Here is a 20623-nt window from a genome sequence, read left to right as displayed (position 1 = left end):
CTTTGTAAATGTCCAAACACCAAGCATTGCACCTAAAATCTATGAGGAATATAGTCAGAGATGAATATCATTTTGTTATGCTCACAAATTCTACCTCTGCTCCACAAAGCCTGAGAGCTCAGCTGAAAAATCTCAAATACCTGAGATGATTCAAACACTTCAGGGCTCGAATTATCTGAAACATTATCCCATATGTCTGGTTCCTGGGCTGGGATGACTTGAAAGCTGGGCTCAATTGAGGCCATCAACCAGAGAACCTACTCCTGGCCTCTTCATGCAGCTTGAGGTTCCTCACAACATTGTGGTCTTTAGGCCACAGTCAAACTTCTTACACAGTGGCTCAGGACTCTAAGTCAGACAGTTGCAATGAACAAAATAATAAAGCAATTTGACCTTTTATGACCTAAGCTCAGAAGTCACATAACAGCACTTTCACTATATTATATTGATTGAAGAAGACATAAGCCCAATCAGATTCAAAGTGAGGGGTCATCAACCAGATCCAACTTGTCAATGAGAGCAAATTGAAGAATTGGCAACCATGTGTTAAAATTGTCATAGGCTGATATAAACATGTAGATACTTGTACACATATGTGTGTATCTCCTTTAATTTTCACAACCAATCGATTAGATAGGTAGTATTTAGCTTGCCTGGAGTCACATAACTAGTAAGTTTCAAAGGCAGGATTCCAGTCCATCTATAAATATCCATGCTAATTCTACCAAACCATATTAACTGGAAGGGAGACCCCATTCATTTCAATGTTTATTATTGCCACTCTAATAGTTTTGAGTTGATGTCACATACATGGTGTCTGATTTCCCTTAAAAACAAAATAAGCCAAATCAGATGAAATTGTGTTCAATTCAAATAAGCATAATATACAAAACAGATAAAACCCAGTTAAACTCTGAGAAAGTTTCAAATTGAAGCCAATCCCATTCAGGGATCAGTTCACCCTAAGGCACAGCAATTTCTAGGATACTAAGATATGAGGCTTCTGGTTCTTTGTCTCTGCTGGGCCACTTCCACCATTGGACCTATCTACCCAGATCACTCACCCTTTTGATTTGAATTATCTGAGAAATTGATTCAATTTTTCACTGCATGGGCCTCTTAGAGATAAAGCCAAAGATCGTGCCTATAAAATGGAGAAAATATAACTCTGTTATAGGCTGCTGATTTCCCTCTAGCATCTTCTCAATCAATACCAATCCCAATAGCCTATCGCATCATGTGTAGAGCATGGCGAGATGACTGACAGGAGCAACCCTCCAAGCCAGTGTTCATTTGTGCTCTCCATAGAGAAATAGCTAATGAACACCTTTTGGACAAATCAAATTGAAAATACAACTTCTGACCTCATTTTTAGGAGTCATATTGAACTTGATCTTAAAGGTTGAATGTTGAGAGAAAAAGGAGAGACATTGCTAAAAATATTCCCCCACTGCCCAAAATTGCATCTAATAATAAGGCTATAAAATCCATTACCATCTAGAGTTTCTAGTTCATTTCTCAAAGTCATTCAGAAGGCAATCTAATGCACAGATGATAATGACCTTTGTAGAATGCTCTGCTGACCTGCTCTATTCATTCCCACTGAGTGGGTACGCGTGTGTGCACACAGGAGTCTGAATTTGTATGTTCTCCAGGTTTCCATCAATGAGATTTATACAATGGCAAAGTCTTGCTGCCTGTTGAAAGCATCCTGACTCAGGAAAAAAGAGATCACTGTAATAAGGATGTTCAAGTCTAAAGAATATATCTTCTTTAAAATAAACAAGCTTTGCAGGTTCTAAATCCCTTGCATGATTTAAGTGAGGGAACAGAAATAGATGCATACATGTGAAATCTGGCAGAGCTGCAAATTCACTGTTTATATTGAATGAATTATCACTAATATTCAAACGAGCAATTACTAACAAATTGATTTGTCCCCATGGGCTACATGTTGTCACATTGTCACAAGAAAGAGCCCAGTTTTTTTAATACCTTCACGTCAGAAAAGGCTATGTCGTAAATATGTTTGATGTCATGTTATTATGTGGAAACAATGAGAGAGAAAACAAAGGAAGAGAGGTTGATGTGTGTGTGGGTTCCTGTGTGGGGGAGCAGGCCCAGGTTAAAAACAAATAACAGAGAAATGTAGGGAGGTGTCTTGAATTTTTAATCAGTTGCTACAGGGTCTCTTGATCTAAGGAACTAAATTTTGCAATTGTATTTAAAAACCTTTCAGGTAATAGAGATAAATAAAAGTCCAGTTTATTTGGTGATCTGGCTAAAACCATACCATGAAACAAATGTCAAGTGCCTTAAATGTGAATTAAATATTATCATTAGGTAAGATTTGCTAAGACAAATACAGGTCTTTGTATTGGATTGTTCTTTTTCTTATAATGACTAGCATATACTTGATATTCAGTACATAGTCAAATCAGATAACATTGAAAATATATTTGCCAATTAGATCTTTTTGCCAATTAGAAGAATATAGTTAATAAATATTATCTCTGTGAGGAAGCTGTATATCTATGAATTGCATGACTTTTTTGTCTTTTGTAAATGTAGTTAAAATGAAAACCAACTGTAAGGATGTAATACTTTAGCCTTACTTAGTCTCTTATCTACAAAAGGGATGCCATAGTTACCGGCATCTTTTCTGCAAAGTTCCATGAACCCATTCTGGTATTGATTCTTCTTATGTACATAATTCTTTCTCGCAAAGAAAAATATCATGAACTGATATTCAAGGCTTGATTTTTCTTTTGTAACTTATCCTTTGATACATGCATGAATTAAATGAAAACTAATTTGGTGAAACCAAAGAATTCTAATTAAAAGAAAAATTCTTTTCTACATACAAAAATAAATCCATAATTCCCAGTGGGCTCTCCTAACTCCTAATTGCATACGAGCCACTGTGGCTGGAGTTTTAAGCAAATGATCGAGTCATCTGGGTCAAACAGGAATGTAAAACATTTCTCATCATGTGGTCTATTTGTGTCCTTTTCTCCTTAAGGACATATGTCACTAGACAGATCTTTTGTTGTTTATCATTTTTTATGTTTTCCAGGTTGCTTTGGAAAAAAAAAGAATTCACATTCCATTTAGCAACTAAACGTATGACACAAAAACTATTTGATCTATGGAAAGGTGGACTTTCTAAAAAGTACTACAGCAGTATACCTCTCTTACTTCAGTAAAACAAAAAATGTAGAGTTAAGTATTATTTCACAAGGCCTTTTTATTAATACATATTATTTGATACTTTTGCTGCAACTTGGATGGACCTAGAAATTAATATAGTAAGTGAAGTAAGTCAGAAAGAGAAAGATAGATATCATATGACATCAATTATATGTGAAATCTAAAAAAAATTGATAGAAATGTACTTACACACAAAATAGAAACAGACTCACAGACATAGAAAACGAACTTACCGTTACCAAAGGAGAAAGCAGGAGATGGATAAATTAGGAGTTTGGGATTAGAATATACATACTTTTATATATAAAATGGATAACCAACAAAGACTTACTGTATAGCACAGGGAACTATATTCAGTATCTTGTAATAACCTATAATGGAACAGAATATGAAAAAGGATGTGTATATATATATGTATAGCTGAATCACTTTGCTGTACACCTGAAACTAACATAACATTGTAAATCAACTATCTATTAATGAAATTTATTTTTTGCATTGATACTGACAATTGCCTTATGAGGTAGACAGAATGCATTTTGTTATTATTTTACAGATAAGGAAACTGAGGTTCAGTGAATTGAAGGGACTTATTCAAGGTCATACAATTAGGGAAGGGAGATTAGTAACCAGATCTTCCAAATCAACATAGCCTCTCTCCATGTCTTTTATACATTGGTAGTCAGTCCTACCTATTTGCTTTATTTTATTCTTTGTGTTATAGTTTAAACATTATACTTGAGAGGAAAAGTAAATATATTACAAAAAGCAAATAGAAGATTAAGAGATTCTTTTTAACATGACAGTTTTTTAATAAAAACGATGTGTCATCCCAGGGTCTCAATGTCATTGAATCTTAAAGAACTGGGAAGAATTAAGGGTCATTGGGTCTAATTAGAGCTCAGCACATTAATAGTGATGGGAGTTTACTTTATGGTTTAAGAATTTCAAAAATATTTAACAATTCTTACTAATGGTCTGGTGCCAAAGTCACTGATGTTAGCTTTACACAGTGTTTTTGTTTTTTTTTCAGTTCATTTAAAAAACATTCATTGAGTGCCTAGCATGGTCCAGGTATTATACTATATGTTGAAGCTACAGAAATGAATGAGCATGTTTAATGAGAAAAAGAAAGTAAGAAAATAAATTAATTAAATTGCTGCTGCTGCTGCTAAGTCGCTTCAGTCATGTCCGACTCTGTGCGACCCCATAGACGACAGCCCACCAGGCTCTCTCATCCCTGAGATTCTCCAGGCAAGAACACTGGAGTGGGTTGCCATTTCCTTCTCCAATGCATGAAAGTGAAAAGTGAAAGTGAAGTCGCTCAGTCATGTCCGACTCTTAGTAAAACAAGTTTAATGTGTAAGCAGGATGTTATAAGAGTCCAGGAGTTATTTTCTGTTCTATCATAAGAGGTAGTCTATGGTCCTTTGTAGATATTAATGAGCTTGGCAAAGGAGAAATTTATAAAGAGTAGTCACTCTGAGCCTACCTGCAGGCAGTTTTATTTATGAAAAGAGAGGTAATAGATGAGAGATGCTTGCTTTTCCCTGAGAAGCCAACACAGTACAGTTAACACATTGATCTATTATTACAGTGATCCAAATATCATCTCAAAGAATAGGCTGCCTGATCTGGTCAGAACCCCTGCCCTTTGCTTCTGCTTCTGACCAAGGAGAAGGAGACCAACCTCTGACCAACCTCTACTTATTCTTTAAAGTTCTGCACTAACTTTGAAGAAAACTTCTCAGGCCTTCCACTCTAAACCACTCAGCCACCCCCCCCAAACCAAGGTGAAGTTAACACTTGTACATATGGAATCATTTATAATATATATCATTCTTATTATATAACATACATAGGCAGAAGGAGAAGACAGCAACAGAGGATGAAATGGTTGGATGGCATCACCGATTCAATGGGCATGAACTTGGGCAAACTCTGAGAGATGGTGAGGGACAGGGAGGCCTGGTGTGCTGCAGTCCATGGGGTCACAAAGTGCCAGACATGACTTGGTGACTGAAAGACAACAGTATATATTGCATAATATATGTTACTTATGACATACAATAATATATCATTCTTTCAACAATATGTGTTTCTTCAGTAGGCTGTGACTTCCTTAGGAACATAAACTATTGATATTTGCATTCATAGGACCTACTGCAGGATCTAACATAGACTCAGTGACGGTGTAGCAGCTCCAAGGGGTGGCATATAGTGGTGAGGAGGGATAGGATTTAGCTTTATCCTCACTTCCTCCTCTATGGTTTCTGTTAACCTTCCCTTCTTCACTCCAAATAAATGTACGGTGCACTTAAAACCAGTATGTGTGCTGGATCAGTGTGGAATCAAGGCAAGGTCCCTAGTTCCCACTTCCAACAGGATGCTTAGAGAGGTCTTCTTATGCATATCACTCAAATTCAATTAATATATCTTAAAATACTTTTAAGGAAGGGGCAGTATGAGAAACAGGAAAGAATTTGAATGGCCATGATTTATTTCAATCAGGTTTATTGAACTGTAATTTACATAGAGTAAAATTTTCCTCCTTCGTATATAAAGCCTGATAAATTTTGACAAGTGCATAATCATATAATCCACCACCATCATCATGATAAAGGATATTTCTATCTGCATCAAAAATTCTCTTTGGGGAGTTCCCTGGTTGCTTAGCGGTTAGGATTTTGGGCTTTCACTGCCATGGCCTGGGTTTAGTCCCTGGTGGGGGAACTGAGATCCCACAAACTGCCTGATGGGGACAAAAAAAAATTCTCTTCAAACTACCAGAATTTTAATGAACTCTTTAGAAGAACCACAAAAAGCTATCGCTGCTGGAGATTAAATAATATACTCCTTGCATCTCGGACAACTTAACATATCTCTCCAAAATAAAGCATTTATTTTTCTTCAGTCATAATACCATCATGTGGTTGTGCTACATTTTCTTTTGGAAATCTCAAAGCATTTAGCTAACAAGATTTCACTGTTATTCCCCGCCAAACCTGGTCCAGCTCTAAAGATGTATATTCCAATTCCGTGAAATCAGTGCATCTCTTTCCCAGTTAACCTTATAAATATGTTAACAATGTTAGGCATATGGCTTTTAATGAGCTGGCCATTCATTTTATCAAGTAGACATTGTGCCTTTCCCTCATTTATTAACTATATTCCTTTGTGGTGACATTGAAAAGGCTCTACATCCTGGGGACACTTGCTCCATTTGGATATGATAGATACAGGAATGACGCAGCAAACAAGTGAATGACTAAGTCAATAAATGAATGAATGAACGAGTGAGTGATTGCCTCCATTTCATGGATGAGGCACCTTTTGGGAGGCACTGTGAGGTCAGTCGACTGGCAGAAAGCCACACACTGATGTCGTAGCAGTGCCCAATTGGATGTCGAGATTGTTTTCTTTGCTCTCTCTATTTAGCTATCAACTTTGTTAAAAATCCCCATAAAATATCGACAGGAAAAAGTAAACATGGAAAAATTGGCCACACACAAACTACATGGGTCTTCAAAATGAATTTAATGTGCAAAGAATAACATGAGTAAAAAATGAAGAAGGGTAGATTTTCACTTGATGGGGAAAAAAACTCTTTCCCCTCTTATTCATTTTGAGTCCTCCTTTCTGTTAAACGGATTCAGTGACATTTTTTGGTAATACCCTTTGTATTTTTTGCATAAAACATTTTGGATATATGCCCATTGTGTTCTTTTTTAAACAGATTCCTTTAGTGGAAAATACACACATACACACACACACACACACTAATATTCACAGTTGCCTATTATATTATGACAAGTAAGAAGAGGACACTAGCAAGGTTCTACATAATGAGGGATCATCCATTGTTACACTCTATTTTTCTCCACATTTGGACAGATCGGGAATAAATTTGATTAAATTTCCATTGAGAACCGTCCTCTCCCCGCCCCCAGGAATATGTATCAACAGAATTTCAATGAGCATAAAATTAAAACATTCTGCATGTTATAAGAAAATCTGGTTTAAAGGATCCTAACAACAAAAAGAAAAGGGAAAAAAGCTATTAAAGTAAACCTCCCGAAGGGAGTCAACTGCTTTTCAGTGCATCCTGCGCTGATGCCTACTCTCCATCCGCGCTGCTCAGATATTCATGAATCGCTGTGTCTTCCAGCACTGCTTTCCCTCTCCCTCTGCTTTTCTGGCGCGGCTCTCCCTCCCCCCTCCCCTCCTCCCCTTTCCTCTGGCTTCTGCTCTTTCTTACTCCTTCTGTCAGCTGCTTAACTACAGCTCCCACTGGAATTTGCACAATCAAAAACAGCTCTCCTCTCCAGCAGCCTCCACAAGCGCATCACCTGGAGCAGAGCGACTCTCCCAGTGCACACGCCACAGAGCAGCCAGGTAGCTGGGGGCGCGCAGGGGGTGCCCTTCTCCTGCTGGGCAGCAGCCAGATCCTCTCCTCGGAATCCGGGGCATCCTGGGGTCCTGTTGCGGTGATGCCTGCCTTTCGGAGCAGTGATGCAAAGAGAAGAGCCACTGTCGGTGGAAACTGAGAGCGGGGAGAGGTTGCTGCAGTAGCCGGTGCTGCAGAATGTGTGAGTGAAAACCTAAGCCGCGCTGGATTCTCCATCCCGCTCGGTCTTCGTCAACTATTCCAGGAGGCAAGTCGGGAACCAGATGCATTGACCAGGTGCGGGCCACCCTGGATCTGTTAACCGTGAACTCCCCACTGTGGAAAATGGTAAACAAAGACATGAATGGATTCCCAGTCAAGAAATGTTCAGCCTTCCAATTTTTTAAGAAGCGGGTAAGGACAGATTTTGTTTGTTTCTTTTGTTTTCTGCTCTTGTCTGAAATGCCTTTGATTGCTTGCCGGAGATAAGCCCGAGTTTCGGTGGCAAAGCCCTGAATGGAAGTCGTGTGTGTCTGGTCACAGTGGTCCAGCTGGAAAATAGACCTGCCCTGATGCAGATTTGAGGGTGGGGGCACCTAGGCAGAGTTGCTTTGGGAGGAGGGGGTTGGGCCGAGAAGTCCTAAGGATGGTTTAGAGCTGGGAATGGGAATTTCCCAACCAAAGCCACAAGATTACAAGCAGTTTCGAAGAGAATTGGCCTGGATACAGTTATTGGCTAGTTAATTTGGTTGGGGACTAATTCCGTGGTGCGCTCTCACTCTCTCTTATCTTTGAAGGCTTCAACTTTTCCCACACCTTTCATTCACTCAGTCTCAAGTGCAGCTTTATCATCTTCCTTCCTCAGAAGCAGGAGCTTCTAGCTTCCCAGATCCATCCAGCGAATAACTTGCTGAGTCTCTATCTATGGTAAAAAATAGCAAAGGACTAGAATGACCTTTCAGAGTCCAGCATTTGAAATCCTCTATTTCAAGTTGCCTCAATTTTACTTGATACAACCTCCTTTCTTTTCATAGGCAGTGTGAATTCAAGTGATAATATGGGGTTATGTTGCTCTATACTTTTATTTCTTAAATTCTTGTTCTTCTGTTCAGGACGTTAATGTTACATTGCTTGTAAATGAGCAAAGAAAAGGGAGGGGGTTTTCCTTGTGTTTCACAGTAAACTTAGTTCATTGTAATGGTCCCACTGGTGGTCCGCGTAAATCTGCAAATTTATACATAAGTGGGAGGTAAGAAATGAATGATTGTTAAGCAACTGATGACTGACATTCTTGTGGAGAGTTTCTTAAGCAACAGTAGCTTCCTCCAGCCCCCAGCTGCCCTGGTCTATTTGATACCCTAGGGCAATTCCATCAAAATGATTCTCTTCATTCATTCTCGGTTCCTTCATTCAGGTCTTTCCTGTGCTGCTCCGGAAACACAGCCCTTCACTTAAACCACCAACAGAACACAGTGAACTACACACTGGGCTGGCCTACGTCCCGCACCAAGCGGGCAAGCTGGGAAGGCAGGGCTGGGAACAGCATGTCAGTCCAGGCCAGAGGGCTAACACAGTTTCCCACACACCTGTGACTGAATTCCCATCAGTAGAGCAAAACCTCCCCTAAAGTCCATGGGTCAAAACATATTCATTAAAACCAAAGCAAAACCCATGTTGTTCTGGCTTCTGCTCCAGAGGCCTCAGCACCTGGCAAGGAGGGCTCCCGCTGGAGGAGGCTCAAGTTGAATGGAGCAAGGCGGTGCCACTTCTCAGAGTCCACCATGTGTCTTCATTTTCCCTGTAGCCAAGATATTTCTTTCCAAGGAAAGGGCACTTTGTAAAAAACAATTGCCAACACAGTAAACAAATGTTTTGATAATAAACAAAAAGTGCCATAGCTCATAACTCAGTAGTTAAACTCTTTACTCTCATTTAATTAATTAATTTGGTGGTACTGAGGGGACAGTGACGGTGATTTTTTTTGGTTGGTTGGTTTTTGGTTTGTGTTTATTTATTTACTTTAATACTTCACAATCAGATATCTTTAATCAACTGAGTAACTGTCAAGTAGATTTTAAGTTTTCTCTTATTTTCTTTGCTATCGAAATGTGCTGTAATAACTGTTAATTTACTATCTAGTTTCTTTTTTGCTTAAAAGCAGAATTTAACGGTAGCCTTTAGTTGCTGCCTCTGTAGACTTTGCATTTTGCAAAGAACTAGCCAGGGTACTCATGTCTAACCTGAGTGCCTGCAGAGAGAAAGAACTTGAAACCAAGATATATAGGAGACCTAAGAGACATGGGTTCTATCCCTCAGTCAGGAAGATCTCCTGGAGGAGAGCCTGGCAACCCCCTCCAGTATTCTTGCCTGGAGAATCCCATGGACCGAGGAGCCTGGTGGGCTACAGTCCATGGGGTCCCAAAGAGTCAGACACAACTGAAGCAATTTAGCACACACACACGCATCCAGCCCGGCAGCTTCATCTGCCTTTGAACCTGGGTTTATCATTTTCTGGAGATAGTATCAGAAACCTCCCCTCTTGTTGTCCTTACTCTTCAAGGACAAAACAGCAGAATATGCCTTTGTGTCAAGTCACGGAGGGCCCTAAGGGATAAAGTCTTTGATTCTTTTCCATACATTATCTTTTCTGAAAGTTCATTTCAGTTTGTACCATGACTTTGCTCTAGGTTTTGCTTTTTTATTCCTTTGTTTGGGGTCTTTAATTACACAGCTGATATGTAAATAAATGTGTAAAACATTAGGATAATACCCAGGTAATTCCCTCTGCCTCTCTTATCCAGAGGTAAATGTTGGCATCTATCTTTCCCAGATCTTCTCTATGCATCTGTATGCACATTTATATACTAGAATGCCTTTGTTCTCAGCTAAGAATAATCCATTTTTCTTATATTCTATTGTTGAAGTTCCACAGATTTCTGCATATTTTATTTTTAACCTACTTAAACAGTCTTGCAAAATGAACCTTTGTCCAATGCCCACATTAAACCATGAATAGATCTTGGAAAACACCCATAGATTTTTTTAGGGCTTACTAAAAACATGGAGGTTTGGACCCAAATTTTGATGGCAGAAAGTTAACTAGTTCTTCTTATGCCTCTGAGACATTTCACAAGAAGCCTAAGAAGGTCGCGAAAAGGGAAGGCAGAATGATCCACCCTGTGATTCATTTAGGAGATTAAGTGTAGCAGCATTTATTGAGACCTTGCTATGTTCCAGAAGTTATGGGTCAAGTGCTTTATATGTATTAGCTCATGAAATCCTCAGAGTCATCCTGTGAAGTAAGAAAACATTAAATGTGCAAAGCATGGCTTAAGAGAGATTAAACGACCAGCCCAATATCACTTAACTAAAAAGTAGCAGAGCCAAAATTTAAATTTTCTTTGACCCAAAGCCCATATTCTTAATCCGGACTTTCTATTTTTGAATCACACTCCCACCCCTTTTTTCTTCCATAACAGAATCTTTTTTCTACCCAAGTAAAATCTTTATGCCATTATGCAATTTATAAAACCTACGAAGGAGACTAGTCCTCAGCTGACTCTCTTGAAGCTTCTTTCCAACCCTCAGTCATGACTGAGGCAGCTCTGGGGAACCCAGCCTCAAGGAACACAATCTGAAGAAAGGCAGTTCTGGTGCTAGTTCCCCCAAATCCTTTGGATTTATGCTTCCCACCGCCATGTCTTAAAAGCTCAACTAAATTAGCTTAATTTCATTTAGTTGAGAATAGCTAAGCTAAACTCGGTAAGAATTCTACTTCCATTCCGTTTGTGTTAATGATAAGTTAACATTAGATGCCTATGGATTATTCTTTTTTCTTAGAATCTCTGAAAAATTCATTTAAGATAAATGGGAAAATGTCCTTATCAGTTTTATTGTCACAATCTAAGAGCTTTAAAAGGTATAGTGTTTGCTAAAGATAATCCATTTTCATGGATTTAAAGATTTGTTCATGGTTCAGATTCTTGCATGGACTGTAGCCTGGCAGGCTCCTCTGTCTATGGAATTCTCCAAGTAAGAATACTGGAGTGGGTAGCCATTCCCTTCTCCAGGGGATCTTCCCAACCCAGAGATCAAACCTGGGTCTCCTGCATTGCAGGGAGATACTTTACCATCTGAGCCACCAGGAAAGCCTGTGTTATGACTCAGAAAACACCAAAAATGATATTATCTTCAACTTGATAATCCATTTTGGAAATTCCTTAGGTATGTAAATCAGTTCAGTTTAGTCACTCAGTCGTGTCCGACTCTTTGTGACCCCACGGACTGCAGCAGACCAGGATTCCCTATCCTTCACCAGCTCCCGGAAGTTGCTCAGACTCATGTCCATCAAGTCGGTGATGCCATCCAACCATCTCATCCTCTGTCATCCCCTTCTCCTCCTGCTTTCAATCTTTCCCACCATCAGAGTCTTTTTAAGACTTCTAAAGACAGAATCACATCATCTTTCATAACATTTCAGAGGATAACTAGGCAGGATGGAATTTTGGATTTGGAATATGCATCTTAGAACAATATTGTAAAGTAATTAGCCCCCAACTAAAATAAATAAATTTATTAAAAAACAAAAAAAATAAAAATGTTAAAAAAAAAAAAAAAGAAACTCTTGCATTGACCTATCTATTTTAAAGATGTAGAAACAGTGCTTGGCAGGTGAATCACTTACTCAACTAAAATGGGGCTAAGCCACTCCTCACAGGTAGGGTTTTCACTTCCAGATCAAGTGTCTTTTTTTTATTATTATGCTCTCAAACTGGTTCAGTGCTTCAGGCCACATTCATTGATTCTTTAAGAAATAGAATAGGGACAAAATCCAGTTCATCTTCCTAGTACTAACTGCCTCGAGACCACCAATTTTGACAAGATAGTTCTTGTTGAACTTGTTTTGACTCAGTATATCATGATTTTGTGCATTTGAACAATCAGTCTTTTGCATTGTTCTTTACTAATGACAACGTTTTATAATGACTATCACTTATGCTTACCCCGGTGGCTCAGCGGTAAAGAATTCGAGTTCAGTGCCGAAGATGCAGGAGGCCAGAATTTGATCCCTGGGTCAGGAAGATCCTCTGGAGTAGGAAATGGTAACCCACTTGAGTATTCTTGTTTGAAAAATCCCATGGAAAGAGGAGCCTGGCGGTTACAATTCATGAGGTTACAAAGAGTCAGACACGACTGAGAGACTGACCACCACCACAGTTACACAGCCCTAATATTGTTGATCACTGCTCTAAGAGGCTGAATTATGTTACACATTTAATTTAATTTCTCAAACATGAAAAGTCTACGGGAGACACTATTGTTATCCCAATATGGTAGATGACGAAGTGTTGTGGGCCGAGGTAGAGGGAGTAATCCTACATCATACAACTAGTTTGTGGGAGAGTCAGGGGTTGGATCAAAGCATATGGCTGCAAAGTCTGTATCCTTCACCACTGCACATCCTATCTGTGATGTTAAACAATCCAGCGTGGTCAAAGAAGACTTGAAGAGGTCTGATGGCCCTAGCTTTCTCCTTTCTCTAAAAATGATGGGGAATAAAGCAAAGGGTTTCAGGCTAGTTATGATGTTTCCTCTAGTGGAGCAGAGAAATGAGATCAACCTCCTCTGAAGTGATTATTCTCCACCACCATTTCAAAAACGTCATCCCTTTATGTTTTACTTCCCTTGACTGTTCTATTTGTTGCTGTTCAGTCGCTAGGTCATGTCTGACTCTTTTTGACTCCATGGACTGCAGCACGCCAGGCTTCCCTGTCCTTCAACTCCTGAAAGCAGCTGAATTGGAATGATAATAACAGTCCTTTTTTTATGGGAAGCTCTTTACGTCTTCTCAGGGGGCTAGCGTTTATTGAATGTTTTCTAAGGGTCAAAACTCTCTAGTTTAACACTTTATTGGTATAATAGTCACAATCACTCCATTATGCCCATTTCACAGCCAAAGAAGTTGAGTCAGAGAAGTTGAATAAGCAGTCCAAGGTCATGGTGCTAGAAAGAGGTACAGCCAGAATCCAAACTCAGGCAGTCAGCTTTAGCACCACCAGTATTTCCATTCAAGCTGCTGCAGTAAATGACAGTGAGGCAATCACCTCACTAGGGATGGCTTTTCCCACTGAAAACTATCTGTAAATTCCATCCAGAGATGATTATGTGGGGTGGAGCAAAGTGGGGAGATCGTGGTGGTCACAACTGTTGTGAATGACGTCTCCCACTGGACTCCTGGAATGACTTCCCACTGGAAGGCAGTAGGAATCAGAAGTCTGTCTTGGATTTCTCCAAGATATATTGAATCATGCTTCCTGAAACCACATTGGGGATTTCAATGGCTTCTACTGTACTGCCTTCAGAAGTAGCTAAAGTCTGAGCCATTTGAGTCACCCCTGGGTGCACTGGAGGGCATAGAACACAACCACAGTCACCCTGCGCTGTAACCGTAGGACCCACCTGGAGCTCCCATAGGGCAGGAAGGTGCTTAAGGATAGAGAACCCATTACCTTGTTCTCTATATCCCCTCCTGTGTGTGCATGTTAGTTGCTCAGTCATGTCTGACTCTTCATGACCCAATGGACTGTAGCCCTCCGGGCTCCTCTGTCCATGGACTTCTCCAGGCAAGAATGGAGTGGGTAGGCATTCCCTTCTACAGGGGATCTTCCCAACCCAGGTATCAAATCTGGGTCTCCTGCATTGCAGGCAGATTCTTTGCCATCTGAGCCACTTCTATATTCCTTACCAGTCAAACCGTATTTGTTAAATGAATGTATGAATCAAATAAATCAATGAATCCTTGTATTAAGTGATACCTAACTGGTTGCCTTGTCCTCCTGTTTCTGTCTTGAGATAGATTAATGGCTTAGGAAGGTAATGCATTTTAGTTCTGTGTTTAGATGTGGATAATATATGTGAGGACTTTGAAAATTAACTTAAATCCAACTCGAAGACAAGTTGTCACTACACTTAGCAGCTGGCAGGGAACCTTGAACTCAGCTCATTTAATGACCAGTGCCCACACCACAACTTCTTTTCTGTAATGATTTTCTTGTCAGGACAAACAAGACAGACATAGTCATGATTAACTACTCTCTTCTGATTTTATATTAATATAAATCACTGACTTCAACACTATACATTATGCATTGTATATTCTCTTACCCAGAATCCTTAAAGCATTTTCTCAATTATTATGGTTTTTCCTTATTTTTCAATGTGATCTTAGGAGCCCCTTAGTGTGAAGAGAACTTTGAAGTCAAGAGGTCTTTTCTGCTTTGCACAGTGAGTCTTAGAGGGTTTGGACTGGAGCAGGGACTGGCTAGGTTTGGTTGTGCTAGGGGATGACTCTTCAGTAGCACAGTACACAGGTAAAGAGTAGCAGGTTTTTGGCACTTTGGCAGTTCTCAGAAAGCCCAGGATAGTTAGGCTCACATTCTGCCACAATGCTTAGAAAATACTCTGAAAGGAAAGTGAGTTCCTTAAAAGTTCCACTTTTTGGAGAACAAGTACATATAAACTGTTGTAAGAGCCATTATAAGTGCACCCATATCTTATGATCTGTAAATGCTTAACAAGATAAAGCAAATCTAAAAGGAGCATGGCGAGTCATTGAAACACATGCCCTCATTTGGAGACTTCTGATTATAGAAGTGTAAGGGGAAGAACTGATAGGAACTGAATGGATAGAAAAGCTTAATCAGTAATTTAAGTGAAGCTAGTTTTTTATTAAAGGAAATATCATGATGTTATCTTTTTTAAAGTGTGATGTATTTTTATGCACACTAGATAATCCAAACAGTTAAGCAATACTTTTTTTTTTTCCTGGCTGTGCCTCGAAGCTTGTGGGATCTTAGTTACCTGACCAGGGATTGAACCCCAGGCCAGAGCAGTGAAAATGCTGAGTCTTAACCATTGGACCACCAGGGAATTCCTGAAGTCAATGTTCTTAACACTGGCAGATAAAGAGAAGCCTCCTGACTTACGTGGGATGCTGTTTCCTACCTGCTAACTAGAACCTCGGTTCCTAGCTTGGAGCATAGAATCCCCACCAATGATGGGGTAAGGATGCTTATCCCTTGCATGGAGTTGAAGAAGGCTAAGTTCACAGAGCATACAGTTTCTCAAAGGGCTTTAACTGGAGCAGTGGCCACTACTTCTCTGGAGAGTCCCATCCTTCAGAAGTCCAATCCTTCCTAGCAGAAAAGCAGGCTGCCCAGGTCCTTAGACTCAATGCATCCGCCAGACCTGGGAACAAGAAGGTCATCTGCCAGCCACCTGCCCAGATCCTTGGTCTAAAGGCAGGTGGCCCCAGCCATTGGCCAGCTTCCTCTGGCAGCCTACACAGTGAGCTGGCAAATTTTGAAAGCTTCTGTGTAGGAGGAAGAGGAGAAGGAGGCACGAGGAGGGCAATGGAGAGAGCAGACAGCCAGGCGGGCTAGGTGCTGCCTTGGCTTCCTTCTGCAGCGGCTCCGGCATTTGCAGACAGGATTACTATTAGTGTTTGTTTTCTCTCACACCTATTTCTTCGCAGCATTCTGAAATGATTTCATAAGTATTTACAATAAAGAGAAATGAAAATCAAGGCTGTAACTAGGACGGCAGGAGAATCTTCCCCTTGGTGATGCAAGATGCCAAAATATTACTCTAATTGCTTTCCAGAGCCTGCTGTGACATTTTTCTGGGAAGAGTCCGCTGAGCTATTTTTATAGCATGGGGGTCACCTGGGTCTCTTTTCTCCTCCTAAGTCAGGGCAGTCACCCAAAATGCCTTTGTTTGGGGGATGACTAGTCATAAGGTTCTTTTCTTTTTCTCTTCCTCTAGCCCTCCTCTTCTTTTTTTCCCCTTTCTCCCTCCACCCCTCTCCGTCTCTTTCTCTCCTGTCTCTGAAAGATAAGCTCACATCAAGGCCAAAGAGAGGAAAGCTTGACAGAAAATACCCCCACACTCGTGTTCCACAGGAGACAGGGGACCTGTGTTCTTCTCACTCAGTGACTTCAGGAATATCTTGCCACCTCAGAGACTGGTAGAGTGAAATCAGCCAGTATCGAAGACCCGGACAGCTCCAAAATTTTAGTTTCTAGAAATAGCAAGGTAAAAAGGGCCCCCAAATAGTTAAAACATTTTAAGACTCAAATTTTTGTGGAACCAACTTTAAAGTATTCCGAGAAGGAAAAAAACTTAAATCGTTCGATATGTAAGAATATGTATTTTCAGCGTTTTCTAGTCACAAATATCTTTTCTATAGATTGCTCTTTATGAAAATTGAATATCCTTTGAAGCCTAAATCTTTCTAGACCTGTACTAATTTGGGTTATTTGTGGGGAAAAAAAAAGTGTAAGAAAGAAAACTGAGTATGTAGCTTCTAGAGTAGTTAAAAAGATTCAAGTAAAGCTAAGTAACAAAATAATGGAGATGTAGTATGAAAGCAAAGACATTAAAAATGAACTTTCTTTACAGTCTCTTATAGCTTCTCTGAAACCTAGAATATAAACTCCATGAGCCCAGAGATTTTTGTCTGTCTTATTCAGAGCTTTGCCTGAGTGTCTGGTACATAATAGTATATATGCAGTAAACATATGTCAATAGTATATGTTTAATGGATCAATAAAAACAAAAGGGCTTGGGGAGGGCAGATGAAGTGTAATTATAATAACAATACTCGGTTAAACAGAGAGGGCATTGATAATGAGAAAGAATTTAAAGAAAATCTTAGTGTCCATTTTTCACTGCTTTAAATAGTGCCGACATGGCAACCCATAAAAGTGAAGAAGAACTGGAACCCAAGGCATTAATGAATTAAAGTACTCTAACACAGGTAGTGAAACAATGTTTTTGTTTGGTCAGGCTTGGTAGAAACTAGATTTGAGCATGGAACTTGCAACTGGATTCTATTTTGATGATTGGGTTAGTATTTTTATGCTAATAGATATAAACGATTTTTTTAATATCCTTGTAACAACAAGAAAGGCTGAATGAATATATTAGTGTTTTACTGAAGAATATGTTTAACGGAATTGTAAGGCTTAAGGAGTTAAGAGATATCAAAGATATTAGTCAGTTCAGTTTAGTCGCTCAGCCGAGTCTGACTCTTTGCAACCCCATGGACCGCAGCACGCCAGGCTTCCCTGTCCATCACCAATTCCCGGAGCTTGCTCAAACTCATGCTCATCAAGTCGGTGATGCCATCCAACCATCTCATCCTTTGTTGTCTCCTTCTCCTCCCGCCCTCAATCTTTCCCAGCATCAGGGTCTTTTCTAGTGAGTCAGTTCTTCACATCAGGTGGCCAAAGTATTGAAGTCTCAGCTTCAGCATCAGTCCTTCCAGTGAATATTCAAGACTGGTTTCCTTTAGGATGTAGCAGGATCTACAGGATCCTGTAGGATCTCATTGCAGTCCAAGAGACTCTCAAGAGTCTTTTCAACACCACAGTTCAAAAGCATCAATTCTTCGGCACTCAGCTTTCTTTATAGTCCAACTCTCACATTCCATACATGACTACTGGAAAAACCATAGCCTTGATTAGACAGATCTTTGTTGGCAAAGTAATGTCTCTGCTTTTTAATATGCTGTCTAGGTTGGTCATAGCTGTTTTTCCAAGGAGCAAGTGTCTTTTAATCTCATGGCTGTAGTCACCATCTGCAGTGAATTTGGAGCCCAAGAAAATAAAGTCTGTCACTGTTTCCATTGTTTCCCAAACTATTTGCCATGAAGTGATGGGACTGGATGCCATGATCTTAGTTTGCCATGATTAAAGACAACTATGGCACTTAATTCATGGAGGTAGATTATAGAATTTCTAATTCATCTCTGGGTGAGAAGTAAGAAAAGTTTCCAGAAACTATCTTTGATTTTCATGGAAATAGAATTTGTATCAGTTTCTTATGGCTGCCATAACAAACTACCACAAACTGAGTGGCTTAAGCAATAAATTTGTATTGCCTCACAGTTCCGGAAGCTAAAAGTTTCAGAGGAAAGGGTCAGCAAAGTTGGTTCCTCCTGAGGGCTGCAAGGAAAGGGACTGTTCCAGGCCTCTCTTCTGTGTTTATGGATGGCCATCTTCTCCCTATATCTTCCCTCTGTATTTATCTGTCCACATTTTCCCTTCTTAGAAGGACATTGTGTGTGTGCTCAGTCACTCAGTTGTGTCTGACTCTTTGCAGCTCATGGACTGTAGCCTGCCAGGCTCCTCTGTCCATGAAATTTTCCAGGCAAGAACACTGGAGCAAATTGCCATTTCCCTCCCCAGGGGATGCATCTCCTGCATTGGCAAGTGGACTCTTTACCCTATCGCCACCTGGGAAGCCCTTTATAAGGACATTAGTAAGTTGGATTAGGGCCCACCTTATTTTAACTTGGTTACCTCTGTAAAGACTCTATCTCCAAATAAGTTCACATTCTGAAGTTCTAAGGTTAGAATTTCAATATAATAATTTGGGAGCTGGACACAGTTCAACCCATGACCAAAGTTTTTCTTTATCATTGAAATTTCAGTTATATATGAAATGGAGAACATCCCAACAGGACTTTTACTTTGTCAAAATCATTTGTAAGTTCTAGGAAACAAAATATTGCAGGAAATCTATCACACCGGAGAGTATCAGGTTATATGCAGGGGTCTGGTACATGAGAATGTTTTTAAAAAGATGGGGATGTGTTAGAAGTAGAAGTAAGTAGTAATTCAGAGAAAAAAAACTGCTGCTAAATGTTATGTAATAAAGCTTTAGTAGCTAGATGGCTGATAAGATGTCTAATACAGCATCAAAGAGCTTGCAACTAAATAATATTGATCTGTAAATGAATTTCTCGGAAGAACATCAATATAATTGCTTTCTCTTCCACACTTAACCTAAAAGATTAAATGTTACATAGTAAGAACCAGGATTTGGCACTTACCATATACAGGGCCTTGCTTATCAGCTTTGACAAAGCAGGCATATCTAATTTATTTGTCTATTAGTCAGTTTTTACGTAAAAGGGCCCACACCTTCTCACCTTGCCACTAATAAGATGCTGAAGCCATTGCTAATAATTAATCTTCCAGGACAAAGGAAACACATTAAATCAGTCATCTGAGAGTGACCCTCGGACCTAATCTCAATTAGATGGAATTTTTTAATCTGATATCTTGACAGCTCTTGAGTTATGTATTTTATTCTTTTCCAAAAATCAGAACAATGAAAATTTCTAGCATTTTCTTTCTTTCTAAAGTCATTATCTTTCAAATAACAGGTTCAGAATTAGTGTTGAAACTACCCCCATTTTGTTTTTTGTATCATCATCATCAACAGCCAACATGAATTGAGCACCTATATGTGTTAGGCATTATGGTAGGAATGCAGATATAAAAATTATATCTTCCTTTAACAAGTACCTACTATATAGCACAGGGAACTAAATTCAATTATCTTGTAATAATCTATAAGGGAAAAGAATCTAAAAAATTATATATAACTGAATCACTTTACTGTACACTTAAAACTAACACAACATGGTAAACCAACTATATTTCAATTAAAAATAAGAAAAAAAGAAAGTATATTTACCTTCAGTCTCCCCATCTTACCCCATCCCCAGGAACCTGGATCACATCTCTCTGGTATATACTCTTTATAATGCCTTGTACTTTTTATTATGGCACTTGTAAATCTATAATCTCATATTGGTATAGCTATTTAATTAACGTCTTTAACATTAATTAATATCCTCCTGGACTATGGCTCAAAGGGTAAAAGCATCTGCTTGCAACACGGGAGACCCAGGTTCGATCCCTGGGTTGGGAAGATCCCTTGGAGAAGGAAATGGCAACCCACTCCAGTACTCTTGCCTGGAAAATTCCATGGATAGAGGAACCTTGTAGGTTACAGTCCATGGCGTCACAAAGAGTCAGACACGACTGAGCGACTTTATTTTCACTTTCATGAACTATGATCTCTATGAGGACAAGGACCTTCTCTCTCTTTTGCTTCCAATTATACCCTCAGGGCTTGGCACTGGAAGGATTATCAATAAATCCTTGAGACTGG

General features: G+C 39.5%; 1 protein-coding gene and 1 long non-coding RNA gene across 2 annotated transcripts in view; one reads left to right on the top strand and one right to left on the bottom strand.

The window, feature by feature from the left end:
• Window positions 1–5707: 5707 nt before the first annotated feature.
• Window positions 5708–20623, bottom strand: part of LOC145521768 (uncharacterized) — a 41385-nt gene continuing 26469 nt past the window's right edge. Inside the window, exons 5-8 of the long non-coding RNA XR_014065669.1 lie at window positions 16537–16676; window positions 12601–12748; window positions 8414–8519; window positions 5708–7933 (exon numbers count right to left, since the gene is read on the bottom strand). This is a non-coding gene — a long non-coding RNA (uncharacterized LOC145521768). The remainder of the gene's footprint in view (window positions 7934–8413; window positions 8520–12600; window positions 12749–16536; window positions 16677–20623) is intronic.
• SGK1 (serum/glucocorticoid regulated kinase 1) overlaps window positions 7943–20623 on the top strand; it is a 111230-nt gene continuing 98549 nt past the window's right edge. The window contains exon 1 of the mRNA XM_081530689.1: window positions 7943–8011. Within this exon, the coding sequence (XP_081386815.1) occupies window positions 7943–8011 (69 nt within the window). The remainder of the gene's footprint in view (window positions 8012–20623) is intronic.

This window comes from Giraffa tippelskirchi, chromosome 9 (genome assembly GCF_054371585.1).
Source record: "Giraffa tippelskirchi isolate mGirTip1 chromosome 9, T2T-mGirTip1v1.2.pri, whole genome shotgun sequence".
NCBI lineage: Eukaryota > Metazoa > Chordata > Mammalia > Artiodactyla > Giraffidae > Giraffa > Giraffa tippelskirchi.
The sequence above is the reverse complement of the archived record's forward strand: the minus strand, read 5'-3'. Positions and strand labels throughout refer to the sequence as shown.